Raw genomic sequence first — 20,301 nt, 5'->3', positions numbered from 1 at the left:
TGGCCAGGCCCTGTGGCCAAACCCCGCTTGCACACCAAATGCTTATGACCTCACTACATTTATACCAGTAAGCTGAAGAGCTAAATGTAATTGAGCAACATAATTAGCCCAGCAAATGATAGTGCAGTCATGGTCAACCCTGTCAAAGTGAGGTGTATAAAGCTCATCTGTAAGAGGATTCATAAAATTTGCAATTGCATAGATTTCATGATGTATGAGGTCATGAGCATTGTATTTGCGAGTTGTGGTTTGCATGGCTGTTGCAGATTGTGGCCCAACCTTAACTTATGAATTTCAGAGTTTCTCAGTTTTAATTTGGAACTAGAACTGCACTTTAACTGTGGTAGTTTAAGTGAATCATACTATATGTTCAGATGTGCGTGTGTAATATGCTAAATATTACCATTGTGGAGCGTGGGCAGAGGCCGCTGCTCACAAGAAACGAACTATCGAGTGAGTCAAAATGCCCCCCCTTCTTCGCTCAACAATGGTAACTAATAGCGTATTTTACTCTACGCATCTGCATATATGCTTTAAGCCATGGGATTTTTTCATGGTTTTTTTTATTTTATTTTTGTTATTTAACCAGAATCAGGCTTCAACTGGTTAAAAAGTGTGCAGCAAGGTAATATAACACTAAAGACACTGCCAAAATTTACAAAGGTCTTTCCTGTGTAACGTACTCATTACATGCATTGTGTGTGGCAGTAAAAAGTAATTCTCTCATGTCACTTGGTTTACTGTGGTAATAAATTGGAATTTGACCATTGCACTGCAGTAATAAATTAATGAGTGTGCATTTACCAGAACATGTTGCTGCACATAAAGTGTTACTGGGCCACATTTATTTTTATTGCCACTTTATAAATTGGATATATGCACATGTGCAGAGGGTATCACGTGTATGTAACCAAAAAAGGGTGCATGGGGTTAAATTTTGGCAGCAAGGTAAAAGAAAATCACGTTCAAGAGATATCTATTAAGAGAGTCGATTCCATGTGTTAAGTAATTGCTGGCTACAACATGTGAGGCAGTAAAGAGTATTTTTCATGTGTCACTTATGCTGTTCTGTGGTAATAAACTTGAATTTGACCTTTGCACTGTAGTAATAAATGTGTTTATAGATGCAATTGCTTTAAATAATGTTTTAATGGCCAAGTTTATTTTAACCTCATGGATGCTCAGGGCGGCTCCCGGCCGTCATGAGTCAAGGTAGTCGTGTGCTCATGATGGCCGGGAGCCGTCCGACCGTTGCCGCTCCGCCCACACGCGGCTAATTCCCAGCCAGTGCGGGCAAATTAATCAGTGTGCGGAGTTCGGACGGCTCATGGCCGTCATGAGCACAAGCCCACCGCGAGTCCTGGGTACCTGAGAATCATGCACAGCCCCGTCCATCCTCCCCCCCCGAGCCCCCCCCGGCACCGCGGCGCAATTTGCCACGCGGCAAAGGGGTTAATTGCCATTACATGAATATTTATTTGTATTGTACTGCAGCATTTAAATAGCGCTTACTACTCCTATGTCGTGCGTAGAAGTCCTTGCCTACATGGGTAGTATGCTCCGGCATGCAGGGTGTGAGGCTGGAAGTGTGAGGTCTGTTTGGAGCCTGCGTGGGAAGTGTTTCTATGTTGTGTGTGATGACCACCAAAGTGTGGCTATTGCGCTATGGGGCGCAGCACTTAGTAGCGTGATGGATGACGAATGGCAAGAGACAGATCACGAAGGGATCCATTTCTTTGTGATGCTGAAAAATTAGAATTCTGACCATAGCTGTACCGATAGATCCCAGTCAGTGCACAGAAAAAAAGAAAAAAATATATACATCCAAATTCGCCCTGTGCATGCCACTGATCTGTCTCAGTGACCTAGAAGTGAAAGGCTCCCTTTAATTATGCCCCCAGGCCTCCAGAGTCTGCTATTTCAGATTCGAGGAAGCAGAATGACAGGCCTGCTGAAACCCTAAACGTGAACTGCTGGACGGTTTCGATGCTTGCAGCCTTTCTCCAAAGATAACACAACTGGCTTGAGTCATCAGAGAAGACGAAACAGAAAAGGCAGCTTAACGCCGGCACATTTTCCCAAGTGTTCCTAAGGGGCTCGAAATCAGTGCACCGAGAGGCACAATATTACGTGAAAGATATTGTTCAATTTATTGTTTTTGTCTCCTTTTACGAAAATCTGGTCTTAGGAATTTGAAGGGACCTGAAGACTTAAGGGGGTTAGTGTGATGCCATCCGCACTGCACTCAGTGTCCTGTTGCTTTAATAATGGTTAGCCCCACCCACATATCCAGTCGAAGCACAAGGCTTGAGCTACCCAGAATCCCTCTGGTTCCCCCCCCACATCTCCTGCTGGAGACAGTTGCTCTAATTAGCTGTAGAGGGAACTACGGCGGAGCGTACCTCGTAGCCACTGAAGCTGGGAATGGGGTGCGACTCAAGGTTATCTCACGATAGAACAAAAAAGCCCTAAGGAACTCAGGGGTGCAAAAGTCCAAGTTTAAGTGTGGTTAACGTAGTCCTGGAAAGATGAAGGGCGGTGAATTACTTCAGGAGTGCGTATATTTTATTCCTGGGATAAAAAGTTGGTCTCGGAGCTCCTTCCTGGTGAAGATGTGCAGATCTTTGGGTCAATAACGGACACTTAGGCCATCAACCTTACAAGCCTTCGAGGTGTTTTCCATAATAGCCAGAGGAGCTAAGAGGAGAAACGTTCTGCACTCTTCACCGGGAATTAAATGGTAATTGTGGGAGTTGTCCGGTGTACCAAACATGTGAGTTTCAGTGTTCCTCAGTGAAGGGACTGACATACTTGTGAGAGAACAGAGGGCAGTGGAAAGTGGTGTAGTATTAAGTACTCAGCTCCGATATCGCTTTTGGCGACAGAGTATAAAATGTTAAGTAAAATATTAGCGAGCAGGCTCCTTCCCTATCTAAACAAGCTCATGCATATAGATCAATGCGGTTTTATCCCAGCACGCAGAACGTCCTTAAACATCAGACGATTGCATCACATAATGGCAACTGCCCCCGAACGTTGCGAAAACACCAGTTGCGTCTTAATAGACCTGCGGCAGGCGTTTGATACGCTCACATGGGAATACAACTCAACACACCTGATATCTGCCTACGCAGATGACAACTGTGCAGGACCTATTGGGAGAGCTAGACCCTATCCCCAGTATTTTCTCATGGTTCGAACGCGTATCAGGCCTCGCAATCAATGAGACAAAATCAACCGCCTACTTTTTCCAAGACCATGCCCGCCCTGAGGAAATTAGCTTCGGACAGTACTCGTTGCCAGTGGCGCACCGCACGTGCAAATATCCAGGAGTACACATCTACCGGTCCCATGTGGACATGCTTGAGGGTAATCTTAACAGGGCGATGAGATCTAAAGTCGCCTTCTGGACTACGCTGCCTCTCTCAGTAATGGGTCGAGTGGCAGTGTCCAAAATGGTGGTCCTCCCCTGGCTTTTATATTATTTTACCAACCTGACGATCATGGTACCTCCCGCTACCTTCCAGGTTCTGGACACTGCGCTCCTGGACCTTATCTGGGGGGGATGGACGAAGAAGGGTAAGCCTAAAAAAACTGCAGCTAGAGATACACAGAGGGGGGCTAGGGGGGCTGGATTTCCGAGCGTATTATTAAGCGAGCCAGATACAGAGGCTGTCCTACTTGGCTGGAGGCCGAAACCTACAAGAGATCGGATACACCTTGCAAGATATTGGCCAGGGTACACTGCACACGTTATTACTGCAAAAGAGCAAACTCCCCGGGACTGCCGGTTCTGTTGCGCGTAGCACTGATGTGCTGGAAGAAAGCACTGCAGTATACGTCCAACTGCCCTCTATGCAGGCAACATCCCTCTATTAGGGATCCCCTTACCTAGCGGACTGCTTACTAGACGCAGGATTAGGGCCTGGACCGACGAAGGGGTAGACACGGTAGGAGAACTATTTAATAAATCATGAGAATTTTATACAGGACACCGGAGTGCCTAATCACTTATATAGGTTACATGCATTAATACTACAAAATGTAAGGAAACACTGGGCCCCCAAGAGAGAGGAACCCCCGACACATGAACTAGTTAAATTTCTATATTGCATGGAGCAGGGGTGCCATCTCATTAAATGGCTGTACGTGGGCATCCGAGCGCATACTGCGGTGCCCCTCGCTGACCTACAACCCATGAGCATGGGACGGGAAATATCCGCCAAGAATGGGCTGGTATCCTAGAATACCCCAAAAAAGTGACCCAAAACTCAAAATTCAAATTTATACAATGCATGGTGCTTCATAGGGCTTACTTAACGTCACACCGCTTACAGCAGATGTTCCCAAACACTCAGCATCACTGCCCCAGATGTCAACTAGTGGAAGCAGACTTAGCCCACATGCTATGGGCATGTCCGCGCCTGAGAGGTTTATGGGGGGAGTTCCGATCCAGCATAGAGGCAGCTATACACCTACACATTGACGATTCAATAGCGGAGTGCCTGTTAAGTATCCGCAGACGCTCAGCCCCACAGAAAGTTCAGCTCCGATTCCTGGACCTTGCCCTCATCCTAGCCAAACGGACCAGAACCATGAGATGAAGTCAGCAACAACCCCAGAAATATACATCTGGCATAGTGAAATGTTGCGTTCGGGTGGGGCTGAAAGTGCCGCAATCCGTAGAAAGGAGGTTCAGGGGCCGCGGAAAAAACAGATATCCATGGAGTGGGATGTGCTGTTAGAAGCTTTTAAAAAGACATAGACCTTGACCTCATACCTAGCACCCCGAAGGAATAGCAGGCCGTAGCATAGCTGGAGTGCACAGAGATGTAGCCTTCGACACAGTTGACCAATTACTCATTAAGGTACTACAAGAAAGGGTGGGAGCGGACGAAGTGGTCTTACAGTGGTTCACCTCCTTTCTACAGAAGCGCACCCAAAAGATAAAAATCAACAACTTCCGGTCTGATCTACGCCCTGTCAACAGGGGTGTACCCCAAGGATCGGTTCTCTACACACAACTCTTCAATATCTACATTGAGCCCCTCACCGCCATACTCAAAAAATCAATCATCCCCTTCCACCTCTATGCGGACGACACCCAGATCTATCTCGAAACCTCTTCCATGGACGACATCCAAAGACTAAACAACACTAAGAGAAGTCCAACACTGGCTATCACTCAATCACTTGAAACTCAACCAAGACAAAATAGAAATCCTTCTCATTTCCAACAAGGAGCAGAACCCCCAAATCAAAGAATGGCTGAAAGCCATTGATGCTCTCAACTGCAATCTCACCCTTGCCTTCTTAGTGAAATCACTGGGAATCACACTGGACCCAAAATTAGGCATGGCAAAACACATCAAAAACTCTGCCAAGAATGCCTTCCTCAACCTCAAATGGCTCAACAAAATAAAGCCCTTCATACCTCCGAATGACCTTAAACATGCTACTCAAGCGCTAGTGCTGTCCAGACTGGACTATGGGAATGCAACCCTCAGAGGAGCAGCAAAATCCCACATGGCTCCCCTCAGAGCAACTCTGAATGCAGCAGCCAGAATGGTCACCGGAGTTAAGAAATTTGAACACATCTCGCCTGCACTACGAAAACTAAAATGGCTACCAATTGAAATGCGTGCAAACTTCAGAACTGCTGGTCTCATGCACAAAGCTCTACACACCGGAAAATCTGCCTACCTGGCCCCAAAACTCAAAAAAGCAGGCCAGACAAGGAGCCTCAGGAGTAGCAACACTCTACTCCTCATCCCCCCCGAGAACTCGCAAACAAAAAAACGCATCTCGATCCTTCTCGGAAAAAGCGCCCAAAATCTGGAACTCCATCCCAGTCCATATCAGGACCACCCCCTCCTTTGTAAACTTCAAAAGACAACCCAAAGACCTCTTCCAAATGGATAGCCGCTGCCCAACCGTAAACTCCTGCACACTGCAGTACTCAGCCACCTGAGCATTAAGACTACTACCTCTTCCACCACCTGAATGGTACACGGGCCTCCCCTCCCGAAAATGGTCCTCACTCAAATCAATTTGTATACAACTCCTATACAATGCGTTTTAATCCCAATAATGTGATACTATATTCTCAAACTTAATTTGCTATGACTCAATATGTATTATATTGTTTGAGTGTTAATATCTCAATATGTATGACATTCTTTGACTGATTTCTCCATTACTTATGCTGTAAAGCGCTCCGATACCCTCGGGCCTGGCTAGCGCTATATAAAACTCATAAATAAATAAATAAATAAATAAATGTGGCCTGTAGTAAAGGACAACCAAGACACACAAACAACATTGTTAAAAGACATCATACCCGATAGTTTAGAAAGCAAAAGTACCCACATATGGGCAAATGTTTGCCAGGCTGTAGGCGGGCGGGGGAAGGGTATTTTCATCAGTTAATGTTCACATTTCAGCTCTCGACAATAACGTAACCGCAGAAATGTATAGTATACATGCAAGACGAAAGATATATGCAACAATCCAGTAACCGATTGTATAAGACATGTAATCGAATGCTTTACAACACCAATTCTGGACGATACTGTATTATAATAATGCACTAAATGTATGCACTGAAAATAATCGGAAAATCAATAAAATATGTTTTGTTTTTTATTTAAAGTACTCTGCTCTGAGGTGTATGCATGTTACTGGGCAAAGTACAACAGGCCAAGTGATATCCGAAGACTTCTATGTAGCACAGAACCAGGTGCATGAATACACTCCAACATGGTCGGGATTTTAAGATGGCTTACATGGGTAAGGGACAAGGATTTGGAGTCAACTGGCCAAGCTAGCAGAACATCTTTAAACACATGGATGTATTCCTCTAGCGAGGAGAAGAGTGTCTTAGGAGGAGGTACACAGCCTAGGAGTTCAGTGTCCATCTCCTCCCTATCATGAACTACACTGTCCATATTAGTATTGATGACCTGGGCCTATGGTACTCTGGAGAAAAAGAGATGCGCAGATCCTATTCATGAGTCATCAGGTCAAAGGTGGCGTTCTTCTCTGGGAAGGCATTCATTTCCTTAAACCCCAAATGTGAGAGGTTTCTTGGTTTCTATTTACAATTCACATTCCTTCCCTCTTGATCACCACCATGGAGTTGTACAATCTGCATTCTGGTTAGTCATGTTTCAGGCACAGGTTGCAAAAGATACATCTTTAAACTCTCACCCGACACATGTGTGCTCTGTTTTTTCAGAAGACCCCTTATCTTTCCCAGATCCCAAATATGTACTTGGAAGCACAGCAAGTGATGAACCATGCACCTATGTGAACATGCCTGGATCTTCTTTTTAAGGGTTTGTGGAAAGCAATTGTAAAGTTCTGGTAACCAGAGTCTTATTTCCAGGGAAACAACAGTGTGGAGTTCGCAATGGTCTTTATGCCACTCTGCCTGAGTGACAACATACCCCTTGCTCTACAGACCTTCACTCTAAATGCAAATGTGTAAATATTTGAACTAACTACCATCTGTTGAACTTGGTAAGTCGAAGCCCAACCATTAAATTAGACCAATAGTCTTGTTTGCGATTATCACCTTTTCCCCTCGTTTATGCCTTCAATGATGGTGCTAGTCACCACCATAGGTTTTTCCTTTCACCACCTCGATAATCTGTACTGGAGTTAGGGTTCTCGCTCATCCTTATCCTTCTGCACACCTTAATCATGTGAATACCAACCTAATTCCTGCTAATGCCTGTTAGCACCTACTCTATATTAACACTTTACTGCTTTGTGTACCAAATTTTCTCTCTTGCTCCTTCTCTTGAAGGACTCAAACCACCATGGCTTTGATTCTTCCAACCGATCTCTCATGACCCCTTCCTCTCCTGAAACACTGCTCTCATAAATACTGGTACTTCTCCGCCCCACCCATAACCCAGTGTCAAGTCTACTACACCGACAGGTGGAGGAGGCAGTCACTGCTCTCATAAATACTGGTCCTTCTCCGCCCCACCTATAACCCAGTGTCAAGTCTACTACACCGACAGGTGGAAGAGCCAGTCCTTAAATACTGAAGTGTGCAATGCTCCTTCATTCATCACATCCAAAGTTTGGTTTTGGCACCCAACTTTTTGATTTTAAATCATCACTTCTCATTTTTCCACTCATCCATCCTCCTTGCCAACCCGCCACCTTCCTGCTGCCCTACCCTAGCAGGCCCAATGTAGCTACACTGCAGTTCTAATTGCTCCCTGCTCCAGCCCCCTGGAGCCTTCTGACCAGCAGCAATGGGTTCCACCGGGGCAGGGGGTGTCTTTCCTGCAGGGGTTCTTCATTCCTTGCACCACAGATTCACAATCCTGCTACTAAAGTGACTAGTCTTAACAGCAGCATGGTCAGCAATTGATGCAAGGAAAGTAACCAAAGCACTGCTCACATAAGGTAAAGTCAGGTCACCACAGCGATACAACCTCTGCCCCGTGTATCCCACCTCCACCAGTCAAATCAGAAGAGCGTGCTACGTCATGCACAAGGATGCACCCCAGATCAAACCTCTCTCGAAGCCTTTGCTTCGCAAGAGGACTTGTGCAGATCTTCAATAAATCCTAGCAAGACAGACGCACTTCCACTGGTTTCTAAAGCCAACCAGATGAGGGGAGGGTCTTCTCTTCTTTAAGTCATACCAAGCCAGCAAAACAGCTGGGGCAAGAAACTGCTTGTGTGCCCCAAAGGCTACATGATGTCCCAATGCCCAAACCCACAAGGGAACCCCGACAGGTTGCTTCCAGAGTGCTGCAAGCAGGAGTGAAATAGTTTATGAATAAGATCTCTCTGTGGTCTAATGCATCAATTGCAGAAAATGGTCTCCAACTGATCAGCGACATGTTTTATTCAAGCTATTCTATCTTTATGGGGTTAACAAATAAAACATGGAGTTGGGAGAAGCGATGCACCTTATTTACAGTACAGCATGGACATAACCTGTAGCAGAAGTGCTGTATAGTAAACATGTTATAATTGCAGTCGGGAGTTGAAACGAGTTGCTGGCCATAATGCAGATGTTTCACAATAGTAATCGCACTAAGTCTATTAAATAAATGCTATATGGGTATCACAACAAAGAGCTGCAGGCAGACTGTACAGCTCGTGATCATCGCGTTCAAGCGCCCCCAAATCACGAGTGGCATATTCTGCCCATCTTTACTTCGCAGCCAACAGTACTCTGCCTTTTGGGACATGTTGTCTAACAAAACCGGTCATGCAAAGTGTCCTGGCCTTAGGCGAAGTGGTGTCACATGACCATGGGAAACTTGGCAGCTAGAGTGTGAGATATCATACAAACACTTCATTTCCTCAACAGTCCAAACAACTGATGCCGGCACGACTTTGGCGCCAAATATTGCCTAAAGTTTACATATCATCCAGCCCGCTTTCCTCATTGGTTTGTTAACATGTCATTCACATTTTCTTTCCTCCCAATACAGCATAGAGCATGGCACAGTGGTCTGGCGCTCTTCATCCATGAGTTAACTTCACTGACGAGTGTCAGCATTCTTCCCTGTGACAACAAGCACATCCACACACAAATTAGTTCTCTGAAGTGCCAGAGACTCCTATAGCAACGTGTGCTTCCCGAGGCCAAAAAAATATTTGTTTTACTTTTGTGCATTCCTTTTTTAGATTGAGTAGGGCAAGCTTTCAACAAAGTTTTGGAAAACCATGAGAAAAAAAAAAAATACGCATTGACAAAGCTTGACAGGCCTACTGGCTTTGTCGCCGCCATCTGATAACTTCACACAGCTGCTTCAAAACTTACTGAATGGAAGTTCAAATCCGAGATGAAACTAATTTCGCTTTTGGCCTTGGGAGCCCATATTGGAAAAAAAAGTTTCAGCGGCCAAGTGATGTCAAAGCAAACAAACATGGCTCACTGTGTACACTTTCACACAAGAACCCCATTCAAGGCAGCCTGCTTGAAGAACTGCTGCAGACAGCAAAATGTGGAAAACAAACACTTGTCGCAGAGGCTGTGCTTTTTAGAAAATCAGTAGGAGGAAGAAAGCGTTGGGGAGGCAAGACCAGACAACTGCAAGGAAACGTATCTTCAATAAGTTAAAAAGAAAAGAAAAACACGTACTTAGTTCCCAAACCAATTGTTTTCAGATGTTGGCAATTTCAGTGCCCAAATACCACACACTGCACTGCAGGAGTACAAGAACACGCTTGCAGCCAGGTCTTTGCTGTAAAACCACAAAGCCCCCAGTCACGCAAAATAAAAGGCATTGTTGGCTGTCCAAACAAAGCAGCCAGCAATAGAACAGTGTTCTGCTCACGTCACAGGGCCTAATCCCTGGCACCATGGCTGGGGGAGCTCGCAGACGTGTGCACAATATCCGTGAATACACGTGGAAGCTCACTCAGTTCTTGGAAGACACAAAACCTGGCCCACGAGGGTGCAGTGGGGTGTTGGTGTCTTATGGGCACAGCACGAAGCCTGGATTCCTGTGCATAAGACACATTGCATGCTAAAGGCGTGAAGCACAGGTTTAAACCCAAGTAGGTCGATACAAACACATTGCTATAGGGTAGGAAAGCTGTACAGTACGCCGACGTGGGAGGAGAACTACAGAGCACACTGCTGTGGATAGGCAGCTATACAGCACAATGTTTGGGGGTCCATAAGGAAATGGCAAGGAAGGTGGGTGGGCTATAAAGCGCTCTGCTCTGGGGCCTTGGGGTAGAAAGCACAGAGCCCTATGAGGTGTGGGGGTGGCTGTACACTACTCAATCGGGCGAGGCGGGCCTGCGTAGCACACTGAGGGGGTGGTGGTCTGTGGTTCACATCGACATCCCCTTGGAGAATACGCACGCAAGTATGCCTTAGCAAGTTGTTGTGACCAGTGCTTTAAAGTGAAATATAGAAGCGCGGGTACTCACTATTTGTAGTACCCGTTTGCTCTAGTGCAGTACAGGTGCTCTCCCATTGGATGTATTGCAGCAGTGCTGAGAAGTGCAGGTACTCTCCCATTGGATGTATTGCAGCAGTGCTGAGAAGTGCACGTTCTCTCCCATTGGATGTATTGCAGCAGTGCTGAGAAGTGCAGGTGCTCTCCCATTGGATGTATTGCAGCAGTGCTGAGAAGTGCAGGTGCTCTCCCATTGAGTGTATTGCAGCAGTGCTGAGAAGTGCAGGTACTCTCCCATTGAGTGTATTGCAGCAGTGCTGAGAAGTGCAGGTACTCTCCCATTGAGTGTATTGCAGCAGTGCTGAGAAGTGCAGGTACTCTCCCATTGGATGTATTGCAGCAGTGCTGAGAAGTGCAGGTACTCTCCCATTGGATGTATTGCAGCAGTGCTGAGAAGTGCAGGTACTCTCCCATTGGATGTATTGCAGCAGTGCTGAGAAGTGCACGTTCTCTCCCATTGGATGTATTGCAGCAGTGCTGAGAAGTGCAGGTACTCTCCCATTGAGTGTATTGCAGCAGTGCTGAGAAGTGCAGGTACTCTCCCATTGAGTGTATTGCAGCAGTGCTGAGAAGTGCAGGTACTCTCCCATTGAGTGTATTGCAGCATTGCTGAGAAGCGCAGGTACTCTCCCATTGAATGTATTGCAGCAGTGCTGAGAAGTGCAGGTACTCTCCCATTGAGTGTATTGCAGCATTGCTGAGAAGCGCAGGTACTCTCCCATTGAATGTATTGCAGCAGTGCTGAGAAGTGCAGGTACTCTTCCTTGAAAATTAAAGAAGTGCAGGTACCCAGTACCTGCCCACTTAAAACATTGTTTGTGACCTTGTAAATACAGTACTCATCGTGGGGCGCGTGGTGTTCCGGGGCTGCAGAACAGTACCAGGGAGGGCTCTGTGCCACACTGTGGGATCTGGTGAACCCACGTGCACTGCTGAGGCGTTCTGTGAAGGTCTTAGGGTTACAGCACACTGTAAGGGTTCTATAGAGCACACTGCTGGGCCCTGCACGTATATAGCAAGTTGTTTACCGGGGGCTGCGGAACACAGTACCAGGGAGGGCTCAGTGCCACACTGTGGGGTCTAGTGAGTCCATGTGCACAGCTGAGGCATTCTGTGAAGGCCCTGCATGAGGTTACAGCAGACTGCCAGGGCTCTGTATAGATCCCTGCTGGGCCCCATGGACATGGTTTAAAGTCGGGCTGCTTGTGCGATACAACACATGGGCCATGTGTACGATATAAAACCTAGGAAGGTCGCGCTGACCAAACAGCGATAAATATAATCTGCATTGCACTCCCATGCGCGCGCTTGTTGGGTCTTCGCTGCACACCGCACGTGCCTGGCACCAAGGGCACAGGATTAGACTGAAAATTACAACCAGGCCTCGAAGCTCTGGGCGGAACTCAATAATGCCGAGTTCGCACTACCATAATCCTGGCTGCACCCGCTCGCGCACACGTGCCCCGCGACCAAGCAACTGCAAAAGCACGCGGAAATAAAAGCCCTTTGAAGGAGCACCTGTTCGAGCAATAAACCCGCGACGACGGACCGACACTCGCAGAGCCGAGTAACTGCGTTTACTTGTGGGGCCTACCCATGCTGGCATCCCCGGGAAGCTGTCTGTCTGTCTGAACTCTGGCCAGCTGTCCGAGGGCAAACAAGGGCTCGCTGGCCCCTGCCACTCACGCTGGAGTCCAGTTGTAAACACTGAATCGATGTACGCACTACCACAGGAAAGAAGGCCCAGGATATCACCAGAGACCTGGCATGCGACCTAGAGTAAACTGAATCTGGTCTCAACTACTCTGGACTCCGGAGGGTTCCAGTCAAAACAGAATCCTGCTCTAATCTCTGTCATCTCACCTGTGCCGACAGACTGCCTGAGTGCATCACGGAAATCCCACTCTAGGGGCGGGATTGGTTCTCACAACGAAATAACACTGAAATATAAAAAGCAGCATTTTAGGTGGTACCAAATCTTTTGCTTTCAGAGTCTCGGGTTAATGTAAAAATGAAACAAAAAAACAAGCATTGGCATAGCCAATAGGTCTCGCATTTGGGACCTTATAAGTGTTTAGCCATGCAACAGTTGCATAACTAAATACTTATAAGGTCCCAAAAGCGAGACCTATTGGCTATGCCAAGCAGCCGCGAAAGTGATCGCGATCGGGATCAAACTTCAAAGCGGTAAAACGCGGCGCGCGCGCCCGCGCACATGCACTGTAGCTCTAGGCTGGCCTGGTAGCACTTTTTGGAGCCCTCTCAATAAGTCTCGCCAGACCAGCGCATGCGCTGGGTCAGGCAAGACCTAAAAAGGAATAATAGTCTATGAAAAGCCACCCCACTTTGATCCCTGATTCAGGAACCTTTCGCTCACCGTCTACCTACTTTTGTTACTCGTCATCTGATCACTGTGTAGTGTGGTACCATGGCTTTATGCAGCCTTCTCTCTGTGGCGCGCGCACAAACGAAGGCACGGGCCTATTAGGCTTCTAGTGCACCGACCACTTTCTTCCTTGGCCTTCATCACTCTCCTCCTTAAGTTCGAGTGTGCTCCACCACCACACCATCCATAAACCAGACGGTGAGATACAATCTCCCATACTCCTGGCTGTTATGTCTCTTTCTTGCCTTCCAACAGCATCTGCTGATGAATCACTGGTCCCTGTTGCACTGTGTCGGAGCCTAGATCCCCATCGCTGGTCAAATGTGGGGCATGAAACTTCCTAAGACGGCCAAACAGCAGAAAGTATCTGTAAGGGAGCCACAACACTGCCCCAACTCAGGGAACTGACTGCCCAAGTCAAGTGAAACAAGAAACTTCCCCCAAGTGCCCATGTTCAATTTCTGATGTGCCTTCAGAAATGCAGCATGTTTCTGGTCCTGAGCTAATACATGCTCAGACACCCTAGAAGAGGTCATAGTTGTTCAAAGTAGAAAATACAATTAACTTTACTCTCCACATGTATCCCTGCAGCAAGTCGACACTGCCTGCTTAATCAAATCAATTTGTCACACCCAAGGAAAACATTATGCTTTGGGGAGAACGCTACTATGCTTTTCATAAAACATTGATGGGCTCCCAAAGACCAAACTAGCTTATGCACTACAACAGCCTTAAATTAAGACTGTCTGCTGACACCCTCCCTCTGACCACTCGATTCCATGGTTCAGTCACTCAAGCTTGTACTGCAGGACCCTACCGAAGGGAATGCACTCACTTAAAAGCCATTACACCACAAGGGAACACCCACTCCAAACAGAAGCAGCTTCTCTGCTTTCACGCCTCCTCTTACCAGCAGCAAGCGGGATCTTCTGGGCACTAATGCCTACCATCTTTCCAAGCTCCATACAGGGAGAGGGCCCACTTGCCTGTCCGCCTGGGCACCAAAGGATCCGAAAGAAGACCACCTCAAGCAACTCAGGGTGCCTGTCAAGGAGCGGTGTGAAGGCCACGCTTGTTTTAAACAAAGGGTTGCCGAAGAGGGCGACAGGGTAACCACCTCCCTGCTTCCAAGTCCATTACCTACACCGTTTCCAGTCCTGGATTGTTCTGTGATAACTTAGTGCATTCTGGGTGTTACAGCCTCGTATTGCTCCCTTTTAGCCAATCTGATTAACCGCTGAAAACAATGATTTGTAGGTGAAAAGCTCAAGACGCGAGACGGTGTCTGTAATGACATGGAGTGTGGTGGTCACCCTAGAGGGGGAACGTAACCAAGGTGCCTTAGCGGGAAATGTAATATCAGACATTGGTCTAGCTTTATCTTCTGTACTATGGCTTTGGTTAATGGATCCTTTGAATGCCACGCTTTTATAACTGCTGAACCAGAAAGGTTTCACCATTGTCGCCAACTCATTAAGTTAAGAGTAACATCCAAGCAACTGCTAACTTTTACATACCAACACAGACAACCCATGCATGCAATGGGGGTAAACACAGAAACAGGTCATCAAAAGCAAATTACGTGAAAAGTGAAAAAACACCACGAGTAACTATCTTGTGCATAACGGAGGTGCCACCTGTGCAACATTCGGGGGGCACAGTTATTAGAATTGGGTCAAATGTTATGAAGAATGGGATGATCGCCCCAATCATCCTGCTAAACCAGGGGTGTCCCAGTCCAGGAGGTCCAGATCCAAGCCAGATTTTCAGGAGTACCAATGAACATGTAAATGAGTTCCACAGTATTATTTATGTGGATATCCTGAAAATGCGGCATGAATTCATCCTTCCTAGCTTTACGTTGCACACCTCTGTACCTCTCCTGCCATGAAATCCACCACTTTTATATATTCTCTTTATAAATCTTCAGGCCTATATCGGAGAAGAGCTCAACTTCCTAAACAACTGCTTCGAGTTTGAGGCCAATTCTGATTATGGAAGAAATGGGGGTAAACAAACCTCTGGGAGACGCATGCAGCTATAACGTTCTCGCCTTCATTAATACAAACGTTGAGATATTTACATTACAGGCCATTGTTCCCAAATAGTTCCCCGCAAGCGCTGCTCGATGACGTTGCCAAATCCTGGCCACAAATATGCAACCCGAGAGGCCGCAGTGCCTTGCACCCAAAGCAGCATAGAATAAATGAACCAATTACCCTTTCAGTGGAAATGAACGCCTGGTCGCACTTAAGATTGTTTGCCATTAAATCTCCACTTTTTGACACGCATGCCTACACAGTGTGTTCGGTTGTGCCCCCTCCCCTTCCGTATCTTTTGCAACACGCATTCTTTGCAGAGGCATGTGACTGGCCCGCAGAAACACAGCCGGCACATACAGGACGCTGAACCCTGGCGCCCTCTGCCCCTCACCGTGCATTTTTTTTCTGCCTTGGAGTCTGGCAGTTTCACAGGAAGACACGGTACAGCAAGCGGGTGCAATTCAGCCAGTCACAGACAACTACAACGCGCCGACTTCCTAAACAACGCGCCGCCTAAAACACCCCATCCCCCAGCTTGATGCGTCCTCAAAACGTACCCGTGCGGTGTGCCACCGCTACCCCTATCCACCCCTGGCCTCCAGAAAACCCCGCCCAACACAAAAACCCAACAAGCCTCTGCCAAGTTGTAGTTGTCAGAGGGAACACAGGACGCTTTATTGACACTGCAACGCAAAATGAAAGCGCGTCATTAGGGTGGGACTCTTTAAGAAGAACATGCCGCTTCGAGTGCAATAGGAGGCGGACTCTTGCAAAAATAAAAGGTCCATAATCCGTTAAAGGGCAACAACTACACTCATTTAAATTATTTTTGCACATTGCTATCCATATACACCCGAGTCAAGTGTCTAGAAGTCACATGACAAAGCCAGTGGCTACTTACTTACTAGTAAAGTACAATTGAGAACATGTTCCGTGATACAACAGCATGCGAATGTTGACTTTCCACACGACATGCCATGGGCTCCAAAAGCCACGACAGAGAACACAAGAGTACGCCATTAAACAACTCGAGCCCAGGCCACCCAAACGACCAGAGGAGTCACTACCGAATAAGTTGGCTGCGGAGAAACATCACCGCTGTCACTGCTCCTTCGCCAGCACTTTGTACTTTCCCATTTCCATGCGTGAGCTGCTCAGGCAGTCTAGTATTTTTTTTATTCTGGGAATTGTCGCCTTGGTGGCTCCATTTCAAAATAACACGCTATCATATATCGTTTCGAAGCGCTATAATTCATTTATGTTAATAGTATATAGCTGTATGGCACCCAATTTACTTAGCCAGTTTCCAGACTCGAAAGATTGGAGGCTGGGCCGGCCTTATCAGGATTTAAACTCCTCTGCCCATTAGCGTTTCCCTCAGCAGCGATCACTTAACTCACCGGGAAAGAAGTTATCAGTGGGGTAACAGGTGCAATGGCGCCAGAGTTCAGTGGACTGAGGACTCGGTGGACCCCAAACAATGCTGTTATACACTACCCAAGAGGGAGGACAGCCCATTTTACTTGTTCACATTTGGACCAATGCATTATGCCACCGTGAAACTGAGCTATCCTGCATACGTCAGGACTTCAAGTCCCAGAAAGCAAACAAAACAACCCAGATTGGATGAGCTACCGGTGCGTGACCTGAAGCACACAAGCGCTCTGCTTCCAACTGCTGCCCCGGTTTGTCTAACTTGGTGAAAAAACCCTACTCTCAAGCCTGTGGTTTTTAACCTTGCGATACAAATACTACATGAGTAGTGCGTAGGTGAGCAGGGCAGCTGAGAGGAAAGGGTTACACGAGAACATGTGTATGAATCACTCAGCTTCCACAAAGATTAGTTTGCTTGAACCATAAAATATAATTTACGGTTTGGGTTCAGTCAACAAAGAGACACAGAAACTACTGCCTGTTATGGTAGGTGATGATACCCTGATATTTCTGCACAAACCAGACATTGTTGGACTGTGGATGGGAAACGAATTCGTGACGAGGGCTGGAAATGCCCCCCTGAGGATTGCACCCCGCAGCACATAGACCCAATTAGAATGCAATGCGGCTCAACCAGATAAGTAGAGATGTCAATAGTAACTCGCCATCCTTTCCACAAAATGCGCCCTTTGACAAAAATGTGACTTAAGAACGAGAATGTTTCAGAAAAACGCATCTTTTAAATTAAATGAACTGTATATGCTCCCCCCCCCTGTAGATGTACGGGGTATGCTTCAAGCGCCAACCACTTTTGGGCACCAAGACAAATAACTCTGCTAAAAAGACCTGAAGCACACATCAAACTATTTGCATCATTATATTTTGAAGTTTGTTTTTTTGTGCTAAAATGCGACCACCGACACAACATCACACGGGACATACAGCAAGACCCGGCCAAGGAGCATGTAAATGAAATGGGCATGACGTCAGGCAGATGTCCAACAGACGGCAGTCTTATTACCACCAACTACAAAGGTACACAAATACTCCAGAAAGAGGGAAACTGCAGCTGAAAGGCAAGCAAAAAGGCTTTGTTGTTTTGTTAACCAGTAGGTGACTATAAACAGCAAAATCTCCACAAGTGAATACTGAGGCTTCGTTTATTCACGATACAACACTGTTTACAGGCTCGAAACTGCCTTTAAGCTACTGGGCTCAAAAAGCCCTCCAAGAGATTACTGGAACTTGAGGTGTCGGAAAGGGGGCGCGAAGCACATTGGGCAACACTAGCGCTCAGCGGGAGACCCCGCGGATCCAGCCTTTTTTTGGCAAGCAATTTAACAGTTGTAAATAAAGATACCCGAGCACCAAGTGCCTCGGAGGGGAGCGTTGCCACAACCTGGTGGCTCCAGTGCCTGGCGAAAGAAAAGGCCTGCTGGTATCAGGGGGCACACAGATGGTAGAGCGCCCCCCGCCTGCTCGCTCTCCCCGGCTCCACAGCACAGGCTCATCCTGCTTCCTACCTTTCATCCAGTCCACGACTTGCGACGGGCTCCACTTGGTGACGGGCTCCATGTTCGTCCCCCCAGTCCTCCGGTGACCCCCGCTCAGCGCCGGTCCCACTCCTCCATGGATCCTGAGCTCTGCCCCCTGCTCGGAGCCCCGCGGGCGCCCTGGCGTTCCCTGAGCCCGGCCACTGGCTGCCTGTCCGCCGCCCGCCCGCTTCCCCTCGCTCCCTCTGTCGGTATGGTGGCAGGGCCTATGCTAATGATGGGGGAGGAGAGCCGCCGAGCTCGGGTTACAGTTTCAGCTGTTCCCAGTCTCCAGTACCGGCGCTGCGGGGGCCGAGGGCCTGAAACGGGCGCGGGAGGAGGGCCCGGGGCGAGACTGTCACGGCGCGCACTCGGGGAGGCGCACAAAATACACTCGTGCTGAAGAGACGCGGGCTTCACTCACACTGACACGAGCATCACGCACAGTCCCCGCTCAGGGTACTTCACGTACGCGCACGTGAATGAATTACTACTTTAGGTAGAATTTTACCATGGTTACACGCATTATAGGAAAGCAAGTCAACATATGTTGATCTGCTCTGCATGCCCTTAACTCTATGCTCCATTCGGAGTGACACCGCGCTCTATAAATTCCCTATTCAATTCAATATGTCCAGATCGCTAATCCACTTTCCCTTACTAGCCTCCTTGTGTGGCGTAACTTGACTGCAAGCGCTCGAAGCATGTGGCGTAAGGACCAGAGCTGCCGACTTTGTCGCTGGGGAGCTAAGTTCTAGTCTCCCTGTGGCTCAACATCCTGTAATTCTGCGCAAATTACTTATTTTCCCCGTGCACTGGAGCTCGTGTAAAGGTTCCAATACGTTCAGGATCGAGTTCCAGCAATAGGAAGCTGTATATATTTAAAAAAAAAAAAACTTTAGTGAACTAGTACATGAGGATGCCAGTGCTAGCTAGTCTAGTCTAAAAGGCCAGTTGGTGGGCCTATTTTATAATCTGTTAGGCCGGGTTTTACTGTTGATTTCCCTGATATTAGAACATTGCCTACAGTAATTGGATTCATGTATATATGTGTTGATTTATATTTGATACCATTTATGTATCTATCTAACTCACAGTGTTTACGCCTATGTCTACCACCTATATCTGCCTTGTAAAGCGCTCTGATAACCGCAAGGGTCTTGTTCGCGCTATACAAAACACTCAAAATAAAATAAAAAATAAATAAATAATCTCAAATCCACACAGACTTCCAGAATTTGCAAAGCACTTATACAGTGTGTCTTTGTAAGTTCAAAACTGCCCCAATTTGCATACATGGAACACTTTTTTTTTTGCTATCTTATTCGTTTTATCTATAACGTTTCGTTTTAAATACTTTATTTCGGTCAATGACCATAAAGGCATCACAAAATAAGAAACACGTATATTAAACAAATTAATACAAGCAAAAATTCCCAATAGAAGGAGCCACATTATTATATATTTTTTTAATTGAACAAAATCTATACAAAAAAAGTCAGTTTCACAGTTTAAAACACAATTTTAAAAGCGGAACTGCGTGCAATCAATATTTTGCTAAAAATAAATGCTTTCTTGGCAGGTTGGTTTTGATAGCCGGACAGAAGTCCGCAGTTGTAACTATCGTAATTACAGTCGATTTAGATGCTCAATGTTTAAATTCTGGCATTTGCATGTGTTGTAGGAGAGGATCTGCTTCTTATAGTTACCCCCATTTTTTGCTGATGTTTCACTGTTTTTTGACTTTAGTCTGGCTGGGACCCTGCTATCCAGGGCCTCAGCCGAGCAGCTTCCTCTCTAAATTGATTGCATGTACTTTAGGTACACTCCAGATTGGATTCTGGGGTACCCTTATGAGTCCCTAGTATATGGTATACTATGTACCCAGGGCATAGGTACCCCAGAGGCCTACCAGGGGCTGCAGCATGTAGTATGCCACCCCTGGGAAGCCATTTAAA

The 20,301-nt window shown here is 46.9% G+C and overlaps 1 protein-coding gene across 1 annotated transcript in view; it reads right to left on the bottom strand.

The window, feature by feature from the left end:
- Positions 1 to 18,784, bottom strand: part of CNKSR3 (CNKSR family member 3) — a 161,154-nt gene extending 142,370 nt beyond the window's left edge. The window contains exon 1 of the mRNA XM_085611537.1: positions 18,335 to 18,784. Coding sequence (XP_085467663.1) covers positions 18,335 to 18,386 — 52 coding nt within the window. The 5' untranslated portion in view covers positions 18,387 to 18,784. The remainder of the gene's footprint in view (positions 1 to 18,334) is intronic.
- Between the last annotated feature and the right edge of the window lie 1,517 nt (positions 18,785 to 20,301).

This window comes from Triturus cristatus, chromosome 6 (genome assembly GCF_964204655.1).
Source record: "Triturus cristatus chromosome 6, aTriCri1.1, whole genome shotgun sequence".
Classification (NCBI taxonomy): Eukaryota; Metazoa; Chordata; class Amphibia; order Caudata; family Salamandridae; genus Triturus; species Triturus cristatus.
This window is presented reverse-complemented; position numbering and strand designations above follow the sequence as displayed.